Source organism: Taudactylus pleione, unplaced genomic scaffold (assembly GCF_031769625.1).
Source record: "Taudactylus pleione unplaced genomic scaffold, aTauple2 ptg001573l, whole genome shotgun sequence".
In the NCBI taxonomy this organism is placed as follows: domain Eukaryota; kingdom Metazoa; phylum Chordata; class Amphibia; order Anura; family Myobatrachidae; genus Taudactylus; species Taudactylus pleione.
This window is the reverse complement of record NW_028285970.1, coordinates 3,523,950-3,547,314: the sequence shown is the minus strand read 5'-3', so window position 1 is coordinate 3,547,314 and position 23,365 is coordinate 3,523,950. Positions and strand designations below refer to the sequence as shown.

General features: G+C 48.5%; 1 protein-coding gene across 2 annotated transcripts in view; it reads left to right on the top strand.

Moving 5' to 3' along the window:
- Positions 1-23,365, top strand: part of TRPM6 (transient receptor potential cation channel subfamily M member 6) — a 187,545-nt gene that overhangs the window by 138,716 nt on the left and 25,464 nt on the right. For both annotated transcript variants that reach the window (XM_088464054.1, XM_088464053.1), the window contains exons 32-33: positions 1,690-1,772; positions 14,983-15,188. In XM_088464054.1, coding sequence (XP_088320180.1) covers positions 1,690-1,772; positions 14,983-15,188 — 289 coding nt within the window. The remainder of the gene's footprint in view (positions 1-1,689; positions 1,773-14,982; positions 15,189-23,365) is intronic.

The window sequence follows — 23,365 nt, the reverse complement described above, 5'->3', positions numbered from 1 at the left end:
CTGTGCACGTGCAGCGGCAGCACTGCGCATGCGCAAGCCCCGGAGTGAGAGAGAAATTCTCTCGCACCGGGACTCACTACAAAAGGGATGGCTGTCGATGGTGATCGACAGCTCGCTCTGTTTTGTAAGCTGGGTGGAGGGGGTGGCTACACAAACTGAGGCGTTCCCAACGGAACGCCTGCCGTTTGGGGGCGGCCCCACTGACATCACTCCTGATGTCAGTGGTGAGCTTCCGGCTCTAATAGAGCCGAAAGCTCACTGGGGCTTGCGGTAGACGAGACCCTACCACAAGGTTCTCGTCGCAAGCCCCGATGATCGCAATGGTCTTGACCATCGTGACCATCAACCTGGCCACTCGCTAAAGCTGTGGGTGAACGGGAGGGGGTTAGGTTTAGGCACTTTGTGGGGGTTAGGGTTAGGCACTTGGGGGGGAGGTTAGGGTTAGGCACCCCTAAGGGAGGGTTAGGGGGGGGGTAGGGTTAGTTAGACCATATGGCCAGCGGTCATTCATACTGATTTAAATCAAAGACCTCCTACATTGTTTTAAAATCCACCCTTTCTTATGATCATAGGGCGGAATTCAATTCTTTTCATCCCCTATCGTGCCCGACGGAGCTATTCTTGCTCCTGTCGGGCGCGATCAGCTGCCAAGCGCTACATTTCAGCTCGCAGCCCCTGGGGGATGAGAGCTGAAATGTGCGAAAAGTGACATGTTTGGGCGCCCAAACATCACTTTTCGCGATCGCGCCCAGCACTTTGGTCTGGGTTAGCCGTTTACGCGGCTAAACCCGACCACTTTGGGTGCGATCAGCGTGAAACGCTGGCACAATTGAATAGCGGCCCGCGATCTCCTGTCACTTTAGACGGGAGATGCGGGCCGCGAAATCAATTGAATTCCGCCCATAGAGTAATTATTATTTTTAAGCAGTGAAGTAAACTACAGTTTTTGCTGTATATAAGTCAGCAGTAGCAGCTCCTGCCCTTCTTGATGGGGGGCTGCCGCCATGCTGCCTTCCGGTCCTGGACTGCAGTGCCCAGTGCCCGTGTCATACTGCCTGCCAGGATTTGGCAGGCAGCGGGACTGGCACATATCCACAAACAATGACAGACTGGAGCATGCGCACAAGCAGCGGGTAAGGCTGACGGCAAGACACTGGAAGCACCCTCTCTGTTTATCATGTACTGTGCTGGCAGTCCCTGGGAGAGACAACCTCTGTAATTAGCAGATAGTGCAGCTAGTGCACGGACTCCAACTTGCCCACTGGAGGTGGCGGATTGGGGTGGGGGGCAGCCTCTAGGTAAAAAATGCCACTGGTCATCAGTATGTGTAGGAAATCGGCGCAGTAGCTATAAATATTTCACTATATACCATATGTTACACATAAGAAAGCTTTGATGTCACATGGTTGTACTTGCTTTTGTTTCAAAATAAATAGGAGTCCTACATTAATTACCCACATTATGTGTTGTCATTGTAGAGGATATTACTAACTGCTTTGCATAAATGCCCTTTTCTTTAACTGGAATTATCCAGCCACCTCTGACTAGCAATATGTGACACAGGAGCAGTCCCCCCAGGTCTGTCTTTGGGCAGTATGTACTGTAGTATAGGGTTTGGAATAAGAGATTTAAGAAAGACATACTTTCTCATGAAAGCCTTTAAAGGTTATATGCCTGTACCTTATATAGGAGATTCAGCAACAGAGAGCTGCACAGAAGTTGATTTACACCTTCAATCAATTGAAGCCACACAGTATTCCCTACATGCTAAGGTAAAATTACAATATTTAAATATGTATATTATTTAATAAATTTTAAATATTATGTTTGCATATGACTGACTGCATCATTGTTTAGATTTTGTACAACAATCATATTTATACAAGATGTAGTGAAGTAGGAGAAAGAAGATAAATCAAGAAAATGCACATAAACAATAAACAGTAGAAAATAATGATCACTGGTAAAGAGTTCTTATTCCCTGTCAGTTATCCTGGCATTACGTGACTTAGAAACAGCCATAACCAGTTTGTGAAACGTATACACCCTCCGATTACACATCAAAGCACAGGGTATAACATCACTCGCTGAAATAATAGATTGATCACTGCTTCCTGTACAGGCTCCGCCCAGGAGTTAAAACACTAAACACATATTCCAATATTCTGTTTGGAGCTGGACCAGAAGAAAGACAAGACCACACTCTCTCATCTCTTCCTGTTCTTCCCATTTCTTCATGGAGTAGCACATGGATAGATTTCAATATGGACTTGGCTTGGTGAGCAATGAGACCATACTGGACAATGGTGGTGTTATATTACATAATATAGCAATAGTAATGGAACATGTAAGGTACGTGTGGTAAATTTGGATACCTAATGTAGTTCTTTACTTTATTCTTTAACCACATTTGCGTTATGGCGTTATTGCTGTTATTAATGTCAGTGGCGTCACTAAGGTGTGCAGACTGCATCGGGTGACACCATCTGAGCGGCTGACACCAATATAGCAGAGCAGCTCTTCTTTTTTTTTTTTTTTGGTCACCCCCTCAAATGGTGTCACCGAGCAGCAATTATGGATAATGTGGGCATACGTGTGTCATCCATACTGTGCCGGGAGAGGAAGGGGACACGTGGTTGACACCACAAAATGTCATACACCAGAGGCCTGGCTTTGCGGACATGAGGTCACGCCCTCTTTTGTGGGGTGGGCTGGGTGACACCAGCCCTAATGACTCCTCTGTTTTTGAGAATAATGTTGCACACGGTATTGTAGTTCCGTGCATTTCAATTGAATTACAGTATGAATGCTGTGATTGTTTAAGTGTAGTTTGTATTGTGTCTGTACCATGAGGTTTCTGTGATTTACATTGTGAGCTTTGTGGGCCTATTCTATCATTTTAAATGTAACTAATGTAGAAATGATTGATTGTGAGATATGCTGAGACACGTTTAATTTAAGATGCCGGCGGATGTGATCCCGGGCGTCGAAATACCGACGCCGGAATCCAGATGCCTGGCATAATGTGACGCCGCAATGCTGAACATATAAGGATATCGACCTGCATCACGACCGCGCGGCATCCCAGACGTAAGGCTGCAGGTAAGTATTACAGCTAGTCCAGGGATGCAGGGGGTTAGGTTTAGAAACCTCCCCGGATGGCTTATGATTAGACACCCCCGGGAAGGGTTAGGATGCGGTGAGGGGAGGGGGTTAGGCACCCCCCGGGAGGGTTAGATTTAGGGTGTGGAAAGGGGGGGTTAGGCACCACCAGGGGGAGGTTAGTGTTAGGCACCACCAATGGAGGGTTAAGGTTAGGGCGGGACAGGGGGAGGGTTACGGTACTTATCTCACACTGTCGGGATTCTGCATGATCGAGATGCTGGCGTCTGTATTTCAACTGCCAGAATATTATACCCAACCCACTGAGACATGTGGATATGACTGATATGTTCAACATTGATTGCGTGATATGTTGAGAGTGACATGCAGTTTTGATTGTGAGGTATTCTGAGACATGCAGACTTGACTGTGAGATATGCTGGGACAGGCAGATCTGAGTGTGGGTTTTGCTAGGTAGTGTAGAAATGAGTGTTGGTTATACTGGGACAGGAAGATCCGATTGTGATATATACTAGAACAGGCAGTTCTGATTGCTAAAAATGTATTGTGTGCAGCAAAGAGGTTAGACAGTGCATAGGTCTGTACGGGATCAGTGATGTCTGAGTTAGAGCACTAACATTGTATTGTGTGAGCTCTATTTGTAATGGGACCATAGCTCAATGCAATGTGTGTGTTTGTGCAGGTACTCACACACATACATAAGTAAGGTACTTTATACACATTTATGAAGAAATCAGCAGTGAACAAAGGGCCTGATTCAGGTTGGAACGCAATGCTGCGCTCGCACACAACCGGCCACTGCGAAAATATGCTAATGAATGCATTCGTACTGCCATCGCAGCACAAGATACAGACGCCCAGCACTACATAAAGCCGCCCCCTTACCCTCTTCTCACATACAGTACATACTACTGTGCAAGTATGTGAAGTCATCGGTAACATCAAGTAACATCGAAGCTGCATGCACACTTGTGGTTGACATGATCCTGCCGCAGAAGTTGTAAAACTTCCTTCACGCAGTAAGTATTGAGATTGCGTATGGGTTCGCCGTGAATAATTTATGCACGCCCCTGCAACGGCGTTCGAACGCACTGACACACTTGTGTTCGCACAACCACCCCCATTACCACCCACAAACGGCACTTCCTGTCAATCACTGCGTGATGGGTCTGCATACTACCTGTGATTGCAGTGCCTGGTTCGCGAACGTGCACTGCGTCTTATACGCATGCGCAGATTACAAACATCGACCAGCAGCATTGCGATATAACCTGAATCAGGCCCAAAGTGCCTGATTCAGCAGAGGACACAGGGCCTGATTCAGACCCACTCGCAAGCACATAGTGCTCGCAAGCGGGTCGATGGTGGGGCACTGCGCATGCGCAGTGCGCGCGCAACCCGTGCGCAAGCCACGGAGCGAGAGAGAAATTCTCTCTCCCCGGGACTCATTACAAAAGGGGCGGCTGTCAATGTTGATCGACAGCTCGCCCCGTTTTGTAGGCGGGGCGGGGGGTGGCTACACAAACGGAGGCATTCCCGAAGGAACGCCTGCCATTTGTGGGAGGCACCACTGACATCACCAGTGATGTCAGAGGAGAGCTTCCTGCTCTGTTAGATCAGGAAGCTCTCTGGGGCTTGCGACGGACGAGACCCTACCACAAGGGCCTCGTCGCAAACCCCGATGGTCGCGACCATCGTGACCATCACCTGGCCGTCCGAAAAAGCTGTGGGTGGTCACTCACAGCTTAGCGAACGGCCAGAAGGCCGCATCAAAAATAAAAGCAAAAAAACGCCCTGATTCAGAGCGAGCGCTCTTAAAGAGCGTCCGGCTCTGAATCAGGCCCACAGTTAGCTATGACAACTGCTTACATGGTAGCAGCTGCAACAGCTCTAACATGGTACTGCAGCAGGAGGTGTCTTGCCTTCTGCATGCATTACTGATCCGAGTTGCTTTCTAGATTGCAACATCAGATCATCTGCAGGACCATTGGCTGCTGCAGATGTTAAAAAGAGGCCACAAAATCTCCATCAGCCGATGGAGATCCTGATATCGACCATTGGCTGCTGCAGATGTTAAAAAGAGGCCACAAAATCTCCATCAGCCGATGGAGATCCTGATATCGTTGCTCCCCTACAATTACGGAGATGGACGACCGGACCCATACTGCACATGCGCAGTATGGATCTGGCACATACGCAGATTCCTGAATATCGGGAATCTGCGTGAAAAAATAGTCTGGCAGAAAAAATAGACTGCGTCCTCTGCTGAATCAGGCCCAAAGTCAATGTGCCTACATACAGTATAGATATTGTACGTTGAATTAACATGTGATTATGGGTTATACTGCCTTGATATAGTAACTATTGTACTGTGAAAGTTGGATGTTATTTAATGTGGTAAAGTACTAAAGTAGGTGTTTAAAAAGTGTGTATGTTTTCAAACTGGACCTAAGATGAGAAGGTTGAGCTTTTGTAGAATGTAAGAGAGGGGACTTACTGTATATATTTAAATGTCTTTAGATAAGTGAGCCTGGCAGGACCAGACCTGTTAAGCCAGGTACATTAAACCACACCAACCTGTCCACATTGGTTTCACATACAGTCTTACTATGGACTTTCATGCAATTTATGTACAGATGTGTCCTTAAATACTGTGGCTTCAGTCGCACCAAACTCTCGGCGCTCTAGATGTCGGGCAACTCTGCCCAAGAACTACTCTGCTAAATTTGATGTGCAACATTTGTACATCTGTGTGCGCATGAGTGGTATTTCTTTGCATCTGTGAACCTCTTGGAATGGCTCAGGTGCACCATGGGTCTTGCGCCATTTGGCTTATAGATTCACCTGTACTTGCAGATCACTACACATCAAAATGTGGTTTGAGTTTTCACCCTTGAACCCACAGGATGATGTATCATACGGTTTAGATCAAAGAGCTATATCCTATGTGTGGTGCTGTGCATGGTGGTTGTGTAGGGATCATTCTATACCCCACCTGCTCCTTTCAAGTCATACCCTCAGAACCGTCTCTTTCATTCTTTTCCTTTGAGGTTCATGCTATTCACCTCTTCCAACCTGTTCAACTTCGAGTAGCAGTCATCTATCATCCCCTTGGCCCTATCCCCGTAATTCTCGACAGCTTTGCTTCCTGGCTCCCCCACTTCCTTTGTTCAGACTTTTCCTCCTTCATCTTAGGTGACTTCAATATATTGTACCTATCAATGTCCTCACTGACCCCACTGCCTGTAGACTTCATACCCTCAAATCATCATTTGGTCTCTCTTAATGGACCTCCTTACCTTCCAAATGCACCAGATACGTGCAAAAGTGTTCACAAACCGTCGACAGTGGAAGAAATAGTGGGCCTGATTCAGAGCCGCTCATAAGCGGCTGCTCGTTCGTTCCGAGCGATGTTTGCACAACTGCGCATGCGTACGGATCGTAATACGCATGTGCGAACCAGTCAGTGCGGCCGAAAATCGTATGTTCGCTAAATAGCGAATGCCAGCTATTTTGAGTGACAGGAGGAGGCGTATGTGGGTGGTAACAGGGGAAGGTGCTTGAAAACGGGGAGTGGAGATCCGAACGCAGGCGTGCTTAAAGGTCAAAACGGGCATTTTATGGGTGTGCATAATTAATAGAGCAGCGTCATTGACCACGTCACTGGGTTATTTTATAGTCAGAACTGCTCGCAAGATTGCGGTAGGAAAAACTAACCACAAGAATAGCGAGCAGTTCATACGTGGGTCGATGTACTCGATTAATCTAATAAACAGCGGACATGACGTAGGATGCGAGCGGCCAGGGGGCGTAGTTTTCCAAAAAAACGACCACATGTTTTGTACGCTCGTTCAGACCTAGAGGCGTGAACAGACCGCAAAGAACAAACGGTTCATTTGAATAGCCACCCCTTTTTTCTGAACGAGCGAGCATAAATAGCGTCCGGCTCTGAATCAGGCCCAGTGCTCTAATGCAGACTTCCTTCATTTCAAATGTATGCTTACAACCTACAGTGCTGCTCTTTCCCTGGGGTGTAGGTGGTTGGAGCTAACTGGGCACTAAACAGTCAAAGCTTTAGCTCCCAGGATGCACTGGTCCACATATACTCCAGCCACAGGCAGATCAGTTTGAGTTTAGTGCCGGCGGGAGCCAGTTGCACCTTTTAGACAGGGGGACTGCATTAGGCAGCACCAAGCTTTATTTTTATTATTATTTTTTTTTTTTTTAATTTATGAGCAAGTAGGGTGGGCATCCTAATGGGCACCTGTGCTGCTGCTCCAACTACCCCCGCCGATGCTGAAACATCGGTGAGCGGTAAGGTGATTATGATGGGCACCAGTGAGGCTCAGCTAGCTTTTCCACTGGAGGACCCAGGGCTGCAGCCGGACAAACAGGGAAGACTGGTAAGGTGATTCCACGCTTGTGGGGAATTGCGTATTTAGCAGTCCTTACCACCCGTTGTGGAGACTAGCTGGAGGACGTTGTAGTGGGGTGTCTGGTTTGTCCACAAGTCCACCAGGGCAGTTCAGTCTGGCATCGGGGACCATTGTAGAGGCCAGTGGCATCGGGCAGTTTTTGCAGCAGAGGGGAGGTAAGCTCTCCCCCAGCCCAGAGCGTGATCCCTCACAAGAGGTTTCCTGCATCTGAGCTGCTTACTCTCACCCTCCTCCCACTGTGAGACACTCTGCAGCCATTTCTCAGGGCATGGTTGATACTACAGGTCTCAGGAGAATTGGGTCCAGTCTCCCTGTATACCTCTCCTCGGGGCAAGGTTATACAGTGCTCAATCGTTTTAGTCTATTAAGGCTTCAATAGTTGATTCAGTGCCCATTGCAAATATATTTATTTATATGCATTTTATGTGACTTGTGCTAGCTCTGCTGTTGTGATATACTGTCTTAAACTTTCTGACTGTCAGTTATATCTATCCCTGCTGCTCTTTCTTAACCCTCAACTACCAGGTGTATAGGAGTTCATTATTACTTCACATTTACCTGTATTTGTGAAGGGTGTACCATTGCATTACTAGCTTTACACTGATTGTGTGCTGCTTACTGGTTATTATTATGTCTTCTAAAGGCAAGGGTAAACAGGAGGCTGCAGCCCCTGTACTGGTTACTTGCAGATTCTGTTCAGCGGTCATGTCCCCTCAGGATTCTGTGCAGGACGGTCTGTGTGCTATTTGTTATGTACCACCTCTCCAGCCCTCCATACCAGCGCCTGTCTAGGAGCCACCTTGGGTGTCCTCCTTATCCCAGGGTATGACGCGGTTAATGGACCGCTTATCAGCCCCTACGCTGCCTCCCACCATGGGGTACCCACAGCTGTTACAGTCTACTATGTCGGTACCCCCTATACATCCTCCTTCGATGGATGATTTTGCCCACTCAGTTCAGAATATGGCTCAAACACCTGCCACCTATCAGCAAATGTTACAGGCGGACAGACCGTTAGCCGCCAAAGCACATAGACAGACAGTATCATCCTCTCAGTCCACCCAGCTTTCGGATTCTGACGCATCATCTGAGGAGGCAGATGATGTACAAGGTTCTCCCCCTGGGTCTTTCTTAGGCGAGGAGGACCATCATTCGACAGTGGATATCCCTTCTTTAGTGAGGGCAGTTAAATCAATCCTGAACATAGAGGATGATGAACCGGCCCCTAAGCTTAAAACCCTGGTGTTTAAACATCAAAAGATGGTTAAGGCTGAATTCCCTCAATCAGACCAGCTCACTGAACTCATGGGCAAACCTTGGGGTACTCCTGGCAAATGGTTCCAGGTCCCAAAAAGACTAGCATCTTTTTACCCTCTCCATCTTGGTGAGTGGGAAGTCCTGCCAACCGTTGATACTCACGTGGCACAATTAGTCCGAAGTTCTACGCTGCCTATATCTTCCACAACTTCCTTTAAGGACGCCACGGATAGAAAACTGAAAACTTGTCTCAAGTCCGTTTACTCACTTTCGGGCGCTATTATTTACCTGGCTAAGGCTATTGAAGGATGAACGGATGCACTTGAGGAAGACTAGGGAACAGCTGGCCTACATCTCCCATAGCGACCTTATATTTGGAAGAAGCTGCGTTGGATGCTGGGCTCCTTGCCTCTAAAGCATCTGCAACCTCTGTAGTCACCCGCCGGGTGCTTTGGCTATGATCCTGGAAAGCAGACATGGAACCCAAGAAGGCCCTCGAATCCTTACTCTTCTCTGGAGACAGGCTGTTTGGTGTTTGGTGAATAGTTGGATAAAATAGTGGCTGCCATGGCAGCCTCTAAATATGCCTTTCTGCAATCAGCAGCTGCCCCTAAGTCTAGGCCATCCTCCTTTCAGTCCTTTTGCCCCCCAAGGTAAGTCAAAAGGACAGTCCTTTCCCAGGCAGCCTAGTTCTCACAAGGCCACCAAAGCCGCAATCCTAGCAGCCTTTGTCGGCCAGACGTCCATCTTCCAAGTCTGATGACAAACCCTCTGCCTGATGGGGCAGGCCTCCTCCTGGGGGATCCCAGAGTGGGAGGGCGACTTCTTAGATTTGCCGATTCTTGGCGTCGAACAATATCAGATGCCTGGGTCCGAGAAGTGGTCTCTCAGGGGTACGCCCTCGCCTTCCTGAGTAATTTTTTTGTGCAGGTCCCCCATCGGACCCCATCAAGGCCCTGGCCCTCCAGGAAGCCATTCACTCCCTGCTATGTTCAGGTGTGATAATACCGGCCTCTTTGGCTCAGTGAGGAACTGGTTTCTAATCCACTCTTTTTTTGGTTTAGTCTAACTGGTCTCATCGGCCTATTCTGAGTCTCGAATCCCTCAACAAATGTATCCGATCAATTGTCCTGGCATTGGAGCCAGGGGATTTTATGACTTCTCTGGACATTAAGGATGCATACCTGCATGTGCCTATTACTCCAACCCACCAATGGTACCTACAGTTTGCGGTCCTGCAGCAACATTACCAGTTATGGGCGCTGCCCTTTGGTCTGTCAACAGCCCCACGGGTCTACCAAAATAATGGCAGATGTTGGCCCACCTCAGATGCCAGGGAGTAAGAATCCTGCCATACCTAGACTACCTCTTAATCTTGGCACATTCACCGATTGTTCTACAATGCCATCTCCAGTTGACCGTCGACTGCCTGAAAACACACGGCTGGCTTGTCAGTTGGAAAAAGTCCTCCCTCTCTCTCATCTGGGGCATTCCTGGATTCTCGAATACAAAGGATCTTTTGAGCAGCAGACAAAATTCTGGCACTGCACTTGCACATGCACAACTTGCTCCGTAATCGAAGTGTATCCATTCACTCAGCAATGCAGGTTCTTGGTTTCAGTTCCACTCCAGGCCCCTTCAACAACTGATTCTCTCCCAGTGGAACAGGCAACATCATCTGATCTGGTCTCAAATGATCCTTTTCCCTCTGGAGGTCTGGTTTTCCCTCTCATGGTGGCTGCAGATGTCCCATCTGGACAAGGGTCATCCCTTCTGGATTCCAAATTGGGAGCTTTGTGGAAGGGGCGCTGTGACCAGTCATCATAACTTTCAAGGACGATGGACAACCCGTGAAAGTTGCCTGTCCATAAACCTCCTGGAGCTTCAAACAGTATACAGAGTGCTTACTCTGTCACAAGACCTTCTCTGGGGCAGGCCGGTTCAGATCCAGTCCGACAACGCGATTGCGGTAGCTACCTCAACCATCAGGGAGGTACATGAAGTCGGGCAGTCATGCAGGAAGGAGCAGACATCCTGGTCTGGACCGAACATCATCTACCAGCAATCTTGGCAGTGTTCATCCCCGGAGTCCTCAATTGGTTAATGGACTTCCTAAGCCTTCAGGACATACATGCTGGAGAATGGGCTCTCCACCTGGATGTCTTTCAACTCCTGGTGGACAAATGGACAAATGGGGCCTTCCAGATGTAGACCTCATGGCCTCCCATCACAAACACAAGATCCCCAGGTACAGGTCCAGGACTTTGTGGATGTGCTGGCAGTGCGGTGGGACCTCAATCTCGCATACCTCTTTCCTCCGGTTTCCCTCCTCCCGAGGGTTCTCAGAAAATTCAAGCAAGAAGGCAGCACAGTGATACTGGAACCAGCCTGGCCCAGGCACCATTGGTTCACCGACCTATGGAGACTCTTTTTCCCTTTCCTCTACGGCCAGATCTATTAGCGCAAGGCCCTTGCCTGCACCAAGACCTACCTCGTCTGTCTTTGACGGCGTGGCTCTTGAGTAATCCCTCTTAAAACCCAAGGGTTTCTCTAGCTCTATGGTCCAGACGATGCTCAGGGCGCATAAGTCTTCCTTAGCCCACATCTATTAATTTCAATGTTGTTCCCCCAGAGACTATGGACCTCATTCAGAGTCGTTCGTTGCGGCTTCTCGGTCGTACGCCACCGATGTTCTCTAAACTGCGCATGTGTAAAGTGTGCAATGCGCGTGCACAAACTAGCTGCTCCGATCAGAAATTTCTCTCTCCTTGAACACAGCCAGGTCGGTAGTTTGAGTGACAGAATGAGGCGTTTGTGGGTGGTAACAGGGGAAGGTGCTTGAAAACGGGGGAGTGGAGATCCGAACGCAGGCGTGCCTAATTATGCGAATGGTGTTTTATGGGAGCGCATAATTAACAAAGTAGTGTCATGGCACACGCGACATGGGTGGTTTGTACACTGACCTGAACGTAGTGCTTAAGAGAGGGTATGGTCAACCTTAAGCTCTACGACCAGTTCCGATGGTTACCGATGGTCTTGATTAATCCTTATATGGCCGGAGATGACGTGTAATGCATACAAGAAGGGGGCGTATTTTTTGTCTTATGGCCGCATCCTCCCCTTGGTCGGCCAGCTAACGATCCGAACTTAAGAACGCAGCTTGCGAGTGCATCATTTGCATATCCGGCCCCTTTTCCCTTATGACCGTGCGGCCGCAACGACTGACTCTGAATGAGGTCCTATGACCCTATGGTTTTTAGAGATTCCCGGGTATTGCCTTTCTCCAGGCTGGATTAGACCCTGGCCTCCGCCTGGCCTCCCTCAGAATTCAGGTTTCTGCTCTGTCAGGCTGGTTCCAGCGAAAGGATCGCTTCCCTGCCTGATGTCTATACATTCTTTCAGGTGTTCTCCACCTTCAACCTCCCTTTATCCCTCCAGTGGCCCTGTGGAATTTGTCCTTGGCTCTCCGGGCTCTACAGGCTTCTCCGTTTGAACCTCTGGACTCTGTAGACCTGAAATGCCTGACTGCGAAGACTATCTTTCTCCTCGCTATCTCCTCTGCCTGCAGGGTATCTGATTTGGCAGCGCTCTCCTGTCACTCCCCCTTCTTGATCTTTCATCCGGAAAGAGCTGTCCTCCGTACTCTGGCTGGTTACCTCCCTAAAGTAGTATCCCAGTTCCATTTGAATGAAGAGATTGTGGTTCCGGCCTTCCAGTCCCTGATCTCTCTGCAGATGATGCCTCTCTAGATGTAGTTCATGCTCTTTGGAACTATGTGTATCGTACCAACTCCTTTAAGAAATCGGATTCTCTCTTTGTGTTATATGACTTTCATAGGTGAGGCTGGCTAGCTAACAAACCGACTCTGGCTTGTTGGTTCTGCATGACAAACTCTCAGGCTTACACGCAAGCTGATCTTCCTGTTCCAAACATGGTTACTGCACATTGGTATCCCTGTGGCTCCCAATGAACCCTGAAGAAGAAAATAAGAGTTATTGTTGACTTACCTTTGTTAACTCTTTTTCATCAAGGACCATAGGGTCCACAGGGCGTCCACCCTGATGCACTTGGCTTCAATGGGTATTTTTCACTTGATCACTGATTCCCTCATCTTTTGTGGGAGTGTTTCTCATGTGCACTGTTCTTCCTTCTCCTCTTTTCTGCTCCTGCCTTGGGCTTCTTCACAACACTGATCAGCCTGTGGTTGGGGGTGGGGTATATGTGAGAAGGACCAGTGCATCCTGGGAGCTAAAGCTTTGACTGTTTGGTGCCTGGTTAGCTGCAACCACATACACCACATGATATCCCTGTGGAACCTATAAACCTCAAAGAAAAAGATTTAACAAAGGTAAGTCTACCATAACTCTTATTATTTGAAGACCCTTATCTCCTCACAGTCCTCCAACTCCATCATCTCTTCACCACTTTTAACTCCCTCCTCTGCCTCCACTCCTTACTCTCTGCCCTTGACTTCACCACCAACTTCATAGCTAAAATTGAAGGCATCCTTCAGGACATCACATTCACCAGACCCTTCTTTCCCAGCTTGCTTCTTCCCATCTGCCGCATCCATTTTACCAAGCTCTGACTTCCTTCTCACCAGTATTTGGAGATGAAGTCATAGCCCTAATCCAGTCCTCACCTCCTTCCACCTCCCCCCTTCAGCTTAGCCCCTCCTGCTTCCTCCACACCCTCTCTCCTGATGCCTGTTCCTATCTTGCCGATCTTTTTAATCTTTTTCTATCATCAGGCAATGTTTTCCTTGCATTCAAGAATGCCCTTTTTGCCACCATTCTTAAAAAAGCCCCACCATTAGTTCTCATACGCTCTCTAATTACCGCCCCATCTCTCTACTCCCATTTAGCTCCAAATTCTGAGTGGCTTCTCTAAAATAGCTTTATTGCCTTTCTTTCTTCCCATTCACAGCTTGGTCCATTTGAGACTGTAATTTCGTTCTCACCACCCAACAGAAACTGCCTTTATTAAAGTCAGCAATTACCTAGTTGCTGCCAAATCCAAAGGCCACCTCTTTCTGCTCATTCTCCTTGACCTCTCTGCTGCTTTTGACACTGTAGACCACCCTCACTTCCTGCAGATCCTTCAATCCCTCAGTCTGCATGATACTGCCTTCTGGCTGTCCTCCTACCTCTCCTACCGCTCCGACTGTTCTTTCTCTGTCTCCTTTCGTGATTCCACTTCTCCCCAACTTCCACTACCAATAGGTTTTCCTATGGTTCTGACCTTGGATCTCTTCTATTCAGCTTCTTTGGCTTTTAATATAATCTTTATGATGATGACACTCATATCTATCTCTCCTCCCTTGACCTGTCCCCCTCTCTCCTCACTCGTATGTCCAGCTGTCTCTCTGCTATTTCCTCCTGAATGTTCTAGCACTTTCTTAAACTGAACATGTCTGAAATAGAGCTAATAATCTTCCCACCCTCCAGGATAACCTCACCTTAATTTCATTAACTATTGCCAGCACCACCATATCTTCTAGCCTGCAACTGCACTGTCATGGACTTATTCTTGACTCATACCACTCCTTCAAAATACACATTCTGTACTTTTCTTAGTCCTGCCATTTCTATCTCAGAAATATCTCTAAGATACCACTTTGCCCCACTAATGATTGCCCCCCCCTCCCAACTGAGTACTTTTACTCACTCCCACCTCCATGATTTTGCCTGAACAGCTCCATACCACTGGAACTCTCTCCCTCTCTCTATTAGACCCTCCATTCACCGCTCTTCAAAACTTCCATTCCCTTTTAGACCATAAGCTCTCGCAAGCAGGACCATCTTCCCTCATGTGCTTTCTTTCCCTCATTTATACCATCATCTCATCCTCACAACAACAGCACCACACTTTTTGTACGTTTTGTTGCTTATTTGTATCTTATCACAAATAGTATTTTATTTTTAAATCCGGAGTGGGTGTGGTCACATTTCCTTGATTTGTTCACGTCCCCTTTCTGATTAGCTCTCAGCGGCACTGGTTGCACCCCCAGTTCTGCCATTGTGTTTACCCCAAACAGGATATAAAGTTACTTATTGTTATGTACCAACTATGAATTCTTAGTATGCATCCCCAATTTTAGATATAATGTTTATGTACATTTTAATGAAGCATTTTCATCTTCATTTTTTTAAAATTGTATTTGCAGATTCTTAGAAGTCTTCCTCATCTATTGCCATTCTGCTAACCAATGGCTAACAATAGAAAAATATATGACAGGAGAATTCCGCAAGTATAACAACAACAATGGTGATGAAATCACCCCCAATACTTTACTGGAGGAAGCACTATTGTCCTTTTCTCATTGGACCTATGAATACACGAATGGAGAGCTACTTGTTCTTGATCTCCAAGGTAAGGCTCACGTACATAGGGTAGGTATAAACGGCATAGTTAACAGAAAAGATTTACAAACAGCTGTGTGTTTGTTTTGAACAGCAGCCAATGAGAGTCTGAAAGACTCTCATTAGCTGCTGCTGCGTCCACTGCAGGAGCCGGTCCATCTTCCGGCTCCCGCAGTGGGCAATGGGAGAGGCGTCATGACGTCATATGACGTCTCTCCCATAATGCAGAGCGGCCCGGCCCGGGAAGGACAGACGGAGGAGCGGATGGCGACGGCGGGAGCGGGGATTCAGGTTAGTGGGTTTTTTTTACTACGTGTGTCTACTGGGCGGGGGAGGCTGGCACTACAAGGGGAAGACCACTACTGGGGGCACCACAAGGCGGGAACCACTACTGGAGGCACTGCAAGGGGGGGACTACTACTAATGGGGGCAATACAAGGGGGGGACTACTACTACTGGGGGCACTACAAGGGGGAGGACTACTAGGGGCACTACAAAGGGGGAACCGCTACTGGGGGCACTACAAGAGGGAGGGACTACTACTGGGGGCACTACAAGAGGGAGACCACTACTGGGAGTACTACAAGGAGGGGATCACTACAGGGGGAGGGGACCACTACTGGGGATTATAACTGGGGGCACTTCAAAGGAGGGACTACTACTGGGGGCACTACAAGGGGGACGACTACTACTACAAGGGGGGACTACTACTGGGGCACTACAAGGGGTGGACTACTACTACTAGGGTCACTACAAGGGGAGGGGACAACTACTAGGGGTGCTACATAGGGGGGAGGGGGCTACCACTGGGGGCACTGCATCGAGGGACCACTGCTGGGGGCTCTATAAAAAGGGTAATACTGGGGGTACTGCATAGGGGGGAGACTACAACTGGGGCCACTATTTAAGGGGCACTGCATAAGGGTTACCACTATTGGGGGCACTGTATGGGGTGTGGACTGCTACTGGGGGCACTATATAAGAAGCACTGCATAGGGGGTACCACTACTGGGGGCACTATATAAGGGGCTTACTACTGGGGGCACAAGAGGCACTGCACAGGCGGGACCACTACTGGGGGCACTGTATAAGGGGCACTGCATAGGGGGGATCACTACTGGGGGCACTACTGGAGGCCTGCATAAGGGGGTCCTCTCCTGGGGCACAGGGGGGCACTGCATATGGGCACCACGACAGGGCTGTCCCTAATATTTATTTTTACTTTACATTAATCCCATATGGACCCGCCTTCTCCCTGGAACACTTGAGGGGGGGGGCGCCATAGCACGCATGTTCCTCGGGCACCCTGGCTACATGCTACTTTTCTGCCAGGGCCGCCTGCATGCATTTGCCCCCCAGGCTAAAAGTTGCCAGCCAGCCCCTGCTGCTCAGACAGGATGGACCTACTGCCGCATCTGATGACTTACTGTAATCGCTGATCCTGAATATGCTGGAATTATGCAACACAATATACTTTGTATGTAACATAGTAAAGCCGGATAAGTGCTAATTATGCCCTCTTCATGGATAGGCCACACTCTAAAATTAAACATTTGGAAATCCCCCTCTAGAAATCCTGCGTTTGCCACTGCAGATAGTGTAGAATGTTAAACGCACAATGGTTTACTTAGGAAACATCAAACGTACATCAGAAAAGTTAAAAACTGGCATATCAAGGGCATACAAGCCAGTCAGTAGAAAGTACCGTGGTTCTGTTTTGAAACCAGGAACCAGCTTCCGATATCGTCTGGAAGCGCTTTCTATTAAAAGTAGGGGTGAGCGGGTTCGGATTTCTGAAATCCGAACCCCCCCGAGCCCCCCCGATCCGAGACAGATCCGAGTCAGGCTCGACTTTTCCCGCCTGACTCGGATCTGAAATCGAGGCAAAACGTCATCATCCCGCCTTCCGAGTCTCGAGGGTTTTGGAACCTATATAAGGTACCCGCGTCGGCGCCATTTTCTCACTCGGCTGTGGACAGTGAAGAGGGAGGGTGGGAGTTAGGGCTGGCTGGGCTGTGTAGTGTAGTGTAATGTAGTGTAGTGTAGTGCAGAGTAGTGTTGTGCTGTGCTGCGCTGTGCTGCTGTTGTCCACTACTTCAAAGTCCATAGGGGCTGGCTCTGTTGTGCTGTGCTGCTGTTGTTAATAGGGGCTGTGTCCACTACTTCAAAGTCCATAGGGGCTGGCTGGACTGTGTTGTGCAGTCAGTTCTCCATAGGGGCTGTGTCCACTCCAAAGTCCTGTGCAGTGTCCCAGTCCTAAAGGGGTGCTGTAGTGTTGTCCAGGGGGTGCTCTGTCCATCAGGGGTGCTCCCCCCAAGTGCTAAAAAAATAATATTTTTTGTGTGTTTGTGAATTGTGTGCGCAGTAGCCGCACGTGCATCAACAAAGTAGTGCCAAGCGTGCGCCTGTGTCATAAGTAAAGGGCCGGCTGGCTTGACCGTTAAAGGGAGCTGTAACCCCCGAAGTACACTCCAGTCCAAACCAAAAAAATATATATTTTCTGTGTTTGTGAATTGTGTGCGCAGTAGCCGCACGTGCATCAACAAAGTAGTGCCAAGCGTGCGCCTGTGTCATAAGTAAAGGGCCGGCTGGCTTGACCATTAAAGGGTGCTGTAACCCCCAAAGTACACTCCAGTCTAAACCAAAAAAAAATTATTTTCTGTGTTTGTGAATTGTGTGCGCAGTAGCCGCACGTGCATCAACAAAGTAGTGCCAAGCGTGCGCCTGTGTCATAAGTAAAGGGCCGGCTGGCTTGACCGTTAAAGGGTGCTGTAACCCCCAAAGTACACTCCAGTCTAAACCAAAAAAAAATATATTTTCTGTGTTTGTGAATTGTGTGCGCAGTAGCCGCACGTGCATCAACAAAGTAGTGCCAAGCGTGCGCCTGTGTCATAAGTAAAGGGCCGGCTGGCTTGACCGTTAAAGGGTGCTGTAACCCCCAAAGTACACTCCAGTCCAAACCAAAAAAAAAATTATTTTCTGTGTTTGTGAATTGTGTGCGCAGTAGCCGCACGTGCATCAACAAAGTAGTGCCAAGCGTGCGCCTGTGTCCCATAAGTAAAGAGCCGGCTGGCTCATTTCTTAAAGGCTGGTGTAACCCACAAAGTGCACTACTCTCCAGCAAAAATAAAAAAATATTTTCTGTGTTTAGCCGCACGTATATATCAAATCGATAAAACATAAATGGAGGACCAAACTTTCTCCGATAAAAATAAAATAGAGAAAGATCAAGAACCACTTCCTCCTAGTGCTGAAGCTGCTGCCACTAGTCATGACATAGACGATAACATGCCATCAACGTCGTCTGCCAAGGCCGATGCCCAATGTCATAATAGAGGGCACATACAATCCCAAATGACAAAGTTCAGGAAAATGACCTTGAAAAAAACATTTAAATCAGCTGAAGAGAAACGTAAACTTGCCAATATGCCATTTACGACACGGAGTGGCAAGGAACGGCTAAGGTCGATCCCTAGTATGTTCATGACTAGTGGTTCAGCTTCACATGACGATGGAAGCCCTCCTCCCACTAAAAAAATCAAAAGAGTTAAGCTGGCAAAAGCACAGCGAAGAACTGTGCTTTCTAAGAAGATATCACAAATCCCCAAGGAGAGTCCAAGTGTGGTGGTGGTTGCGATGCCTGACTTTCCCAGCACTGGACGGGAAGAGGTGGCTCTTTCCACCATTTGCACGCCCCCTGCAAGTGCTGAAAGGAGCACCCACAGTCCACTTGCTGATATGCAAATTGAAGATGTCACTGTTGAAGTACAACAGGATGAGGATACTGGTGTAGCTGGCGCTGAGGAGGATTCTGATGGTGATGTGGTTTGTTTAAATCAGGCTCCGGGGGAGACAGTTGTTGTCCGTGGGATGAAAAAGCCCATCACGGTCATGCCTGGGCAGAAGACCAAACATGCCACCTCTTTGGTCTGGCAATATTTCTATCCAAATCCGGACAACAACTGTCTTGCCATATGTACCTTATGTAAAGGTGGAATAAGTAGGGGTAGGGACGTTAACCACCTAGGAACATCCTCCCTTATACGGCACCTGCAGCGCGTTCATAATAAGTTACTGTCAAGTTCAGAAACTTTGGCTAAGACCGTAAGCAGTCCAGGGACACCTAAATCCCGTTGTCCTGTTGTATCCAAGTGGCTGCAAACCACACCGTCAACTCCCTCCTCGTCAATTTCCTCCTTAGTCAGGATCGGAAGTAGTCCTGCAGGCCATGTCACTGGCATGACTGACTCTCCTATCCGGGATTCCTCCGGAGGATCCTGCATTGCTACGCCTCCTGCTGCCGCTGCTGCTGTTGCTGCTGCTGGGAGTCGTTCATCATCCCAGAGAGGAAGTAGGAACACCACTACTTTTACTAAACAATTGACCCTCCAACAGTCCTTAGTGAGGAGGATGAAGTACGACAGCAGTCATCCTGAAGCAAAACGTATAACTGAGGCCTTGACTGCTATGTTGGTGTTAGACGTGCGTCCGGTATCCGCCATTAGTGCAGTGGGATTTAGACAATTGCTGGAGGTAGTGTGTCCCCGGTTCCAAATCCCATCTAGATTCCACTTCACTAGGCAGGCGATACCGAGACTGTACAGAAACGTCAGAAAAAGTGTCCTCAGTGTCCTGAAAAATGCCGTTGTACCCAATGTCCACTTAACCACGGACATGTGGACAAGTGGAACAGGGCAGACTAAGGACTATATGACTGTGACAGCCCACTGGGTAGATGTATCACCTTACGCAGCAACAGCAGCAGCGTCACCAGTCGCAGCATCTCAGAAACGCCAGCTCGTTCCAAGGCAGGCTACGCTGTGTATCACCGGTTTCAGTAAGAGGCACACCGCCGACAACCTCTTAGAGAAACTGAGGGAAATCATCGTCCAGTGGCTTACCCCACTTAGACTCTCCTGGGGATTTGTGATATCTGACAACGCCACCAATATTGTGCGGGCATTACATCTAGGCAAATTCCAGCACGTCCCATGTTTTGCTCACACAATAAACTTGGTGGTGCAGAATTTTCTGAAAAGCGACAGGGGCGTGCAGGAGACGCTTTGGGTGGCCCGAAAAATTTCAGGCCACTTTCGCCATTCAGCGACTGCGTGCCGAAGACTGGAGCGCCAGCAAACACTCTTGAACCTGCCCCGCCATCACCTGAAGCAAGAGGTTGTGACGCGGTGGAACTCAACCCTCTATATGCTTCAGAGGATGGAGGAGCAGCAAAAGGCCATTCAAGCCTATACATCCACCTATGACATAGGCAAAGGAGGGGGTATGCACCTGACTCAAGCGCAGTGGAGAATGATTTCCGTGTTGTGCAAGGTTCTCCAGCCCTTCGAACTTGCCACATGTGAAGTCAGTTCAGACACTGCCAGCTTGAGTCAGGTCATTCCCCTCATCAGGCTTTTGCAGAAGCAGCTGGAGAAAGTGAAGGAGGAGCTAAGACGGAGCGATTCCGCTCGGCATGTGGGACTTGTGGATGAAGCCCTTCATTCGCTTTGCCAGGATTCCAGGGTGGTCAATCTGTTGAAATCAGACCACTACATTTTGGCCACCGTGCTCGATCCTAGGTTTAAAGCCTATGTGGTGTCTCTCTTTCCGGCCGACACAAGCCTGCAGAGGTGCAAAGACCTGCTGGTGAACACACTGTCAGCTGAAGCGGAACGTGACACGTCAACAGCTCCTTCTTCATTTTCTCCCGCAACTGGGGCTGCCAGGAAAAAACTTAGGTATTCTAAGCAACCCGCTGGCGGTGATGCAGGGCAGGCAGGACCAAGTTTGGACATCTGGTCTGGACTGAAGGACCTGGCAACAATTTCTGACATGTCTACTGTCACTGCATATGATACTGTCACCATTGACAGAATGGTGGAGGATTACATCGGTGACAGCATCCAAGTAGGCATGTCAGACAGTCCATACCTGTACTGGCAGGAAAAAGAGGCAATTTGGAGGCCCCTGTACAAACTGGCTCTATTTTACCTGAGTTGCCCCCCCTCCAGTGTGTACTCCGAAAGAGTGTTTAGTGCAGCCGGGAACCTTGTCAGCAAAAGGCGTAGGAGGTTGCTTCCACAGAATGTGGAGAAAATGATGTTCATAAAAATGAATTATCAGCTCTTCCAGGGAGACCAGCCTCCAGAACGTACAGAGGGACCTGTGGTGGTGGATTCAAGTGGGGACGAGTTAATACTTTGTGAGGATGAGGATGTACACACTGAAGAGGGTGAGGAATCGGTGGATGAGGAGGATGAGGATGACATCTTGCCTCCATAGAGCCAGTTTGTGCAGGGACACATTAATTGCCAGCTTGTTTTGTGGGGGCCCAAACGAACCAATCATTTCAGCCACAGTTGTGTGGCAGACCCTGGCGCTGAAATGATTGGTTTGTTAAAGTGTGCATGTCCTGTTTATACAACATAAGGGTGGGTGGGAGGGCCCAAGAACAATTCCATCTTGCACCTCTTTTTTTTCTTTGCATTATGTATAGTTTGGGGCCTAGTTTTTCAAACTGCCATCCTGTCTGCCACTGCAGTATCACGCCTAGATGGGTCACGTGTTTGTGCCGCCCACTCGTGTAGCTTAGCATAGTCATCCAGCTACCTCGGTGCAACCTTTTGGACATAAAAACACTATTGTGAGGTGTGAGGTGTTCAGAATAGACTGGAAATGAGTGGAAATTAAGGTTATTGAGGTTAATAATAGCATAGGAGCAGAAAAACCTACAAATTCTGTGATTTTAGCTGTTTTTATGCTTTTTTTCAAAAAAATACAGATCCAAAACACAAAACTCAGAACCCAAAACACGGAAGGGTGGTTTTGGCAAAACCAATCCAGATCCAAAACACGAAGAAAGATCCAGATCCAAAACACAAAACACGAAAAGTGGCCGGTGCACACCCCTAATTAAAAGGCTTGTTTGCCCCTGATATGTATGCCAGTTTTTAACTTTTCTAGCAATGGGGTTGTGCAAGATTCACCAACCAATGGTGGAGTATAAAGATACACAAAGCATGATTGCAGCGTCTGTAGACATTGAAAGTGGGCATCTCAATCCTCACACTTTCAGGCACATGGCTGTACACCAGGGAAGGGCTTTGTAGTGGCAATAGCTTAAAGTCACAAAATCCGGGCCTTTAAAAAGACCGCGACTGCCTATGATTCACAAATCGCGCCTGATGAGTGTCCGGCCCCCTCCACAGACCCCACCTCCTCTAAAGACCCGCCCCCATTAGGGCTGCTTTCAGAAATTTCCCGGACTGGTTCTCCATCTCAATCCGCCCCTGACGGGCCATAAATTGGCGGCTAACAACTGACCGCATACAAGGTTACCAGTAGCATGATCCAGTAACAGCGAATACCAGTTATCGCTACCTGGTTTGCTACTCCATTCAGGTCTATATATTTAATATATTTAATTTGACCTTTTACGGGGCTGCCAGTTACAGGAACATTAGACGGCTGAATACCTGGAGCTGTTGATTTCAACTAATTGAGACAGTCGCCAACCAGCCACTGTGAGAAACATTGTAATAGAATATTTGTAAAGGCTTTAAGACTTCCTTACCCATGGTATTTCATACTGCACTTTGACAAAAAGTCTCATGAATGGTGGTTTTTATTCTGATGTCAAAGTACTACACACTGGGCCTGATTCAGACCCGGTTGCAAGCGCTGTGCACTCGCAACCGGGTCGATGGTGTGCCAGTGCACATGCGCACGACGGTGCCGGCTCCGTCGTGCGCATGCGCGAGACCCGGATAGCGACGGGCACTCCGTCGCTCCGGGTCTCGCCAACAAAGTGGGCGAGCTGTCGATGTTGGGTGGGCCGGGCCGCGGGAGTGGCTGACCAAACGGAGGTGTTCCCATGTGAACGCCTCCATTTGGGGGCGGCCCCACTGACATCACGAGTGATGTCAGTGGGAGAGATTTCGGCTCTGTTAGAGCTGAAATCTCTCTGGGGCTTGTGGCAACGAGACCCTACCACAAGGGTCTCGTCGCAAGCCCGATGATCGCGGTCTTGACCATCGCGACCATCTTCCTGGCCGCTCGCTATAGCTGTGGGTGGTCACCCACAGCTATGCGAGCGGCCAGGAGGCCGTTCTAAAAAAAGAAAAAGACCGTCCCTGATTCTGTCAGAGTGACCGGCTCTGAATCAGGCCCACTGATTCTTGTATGCAA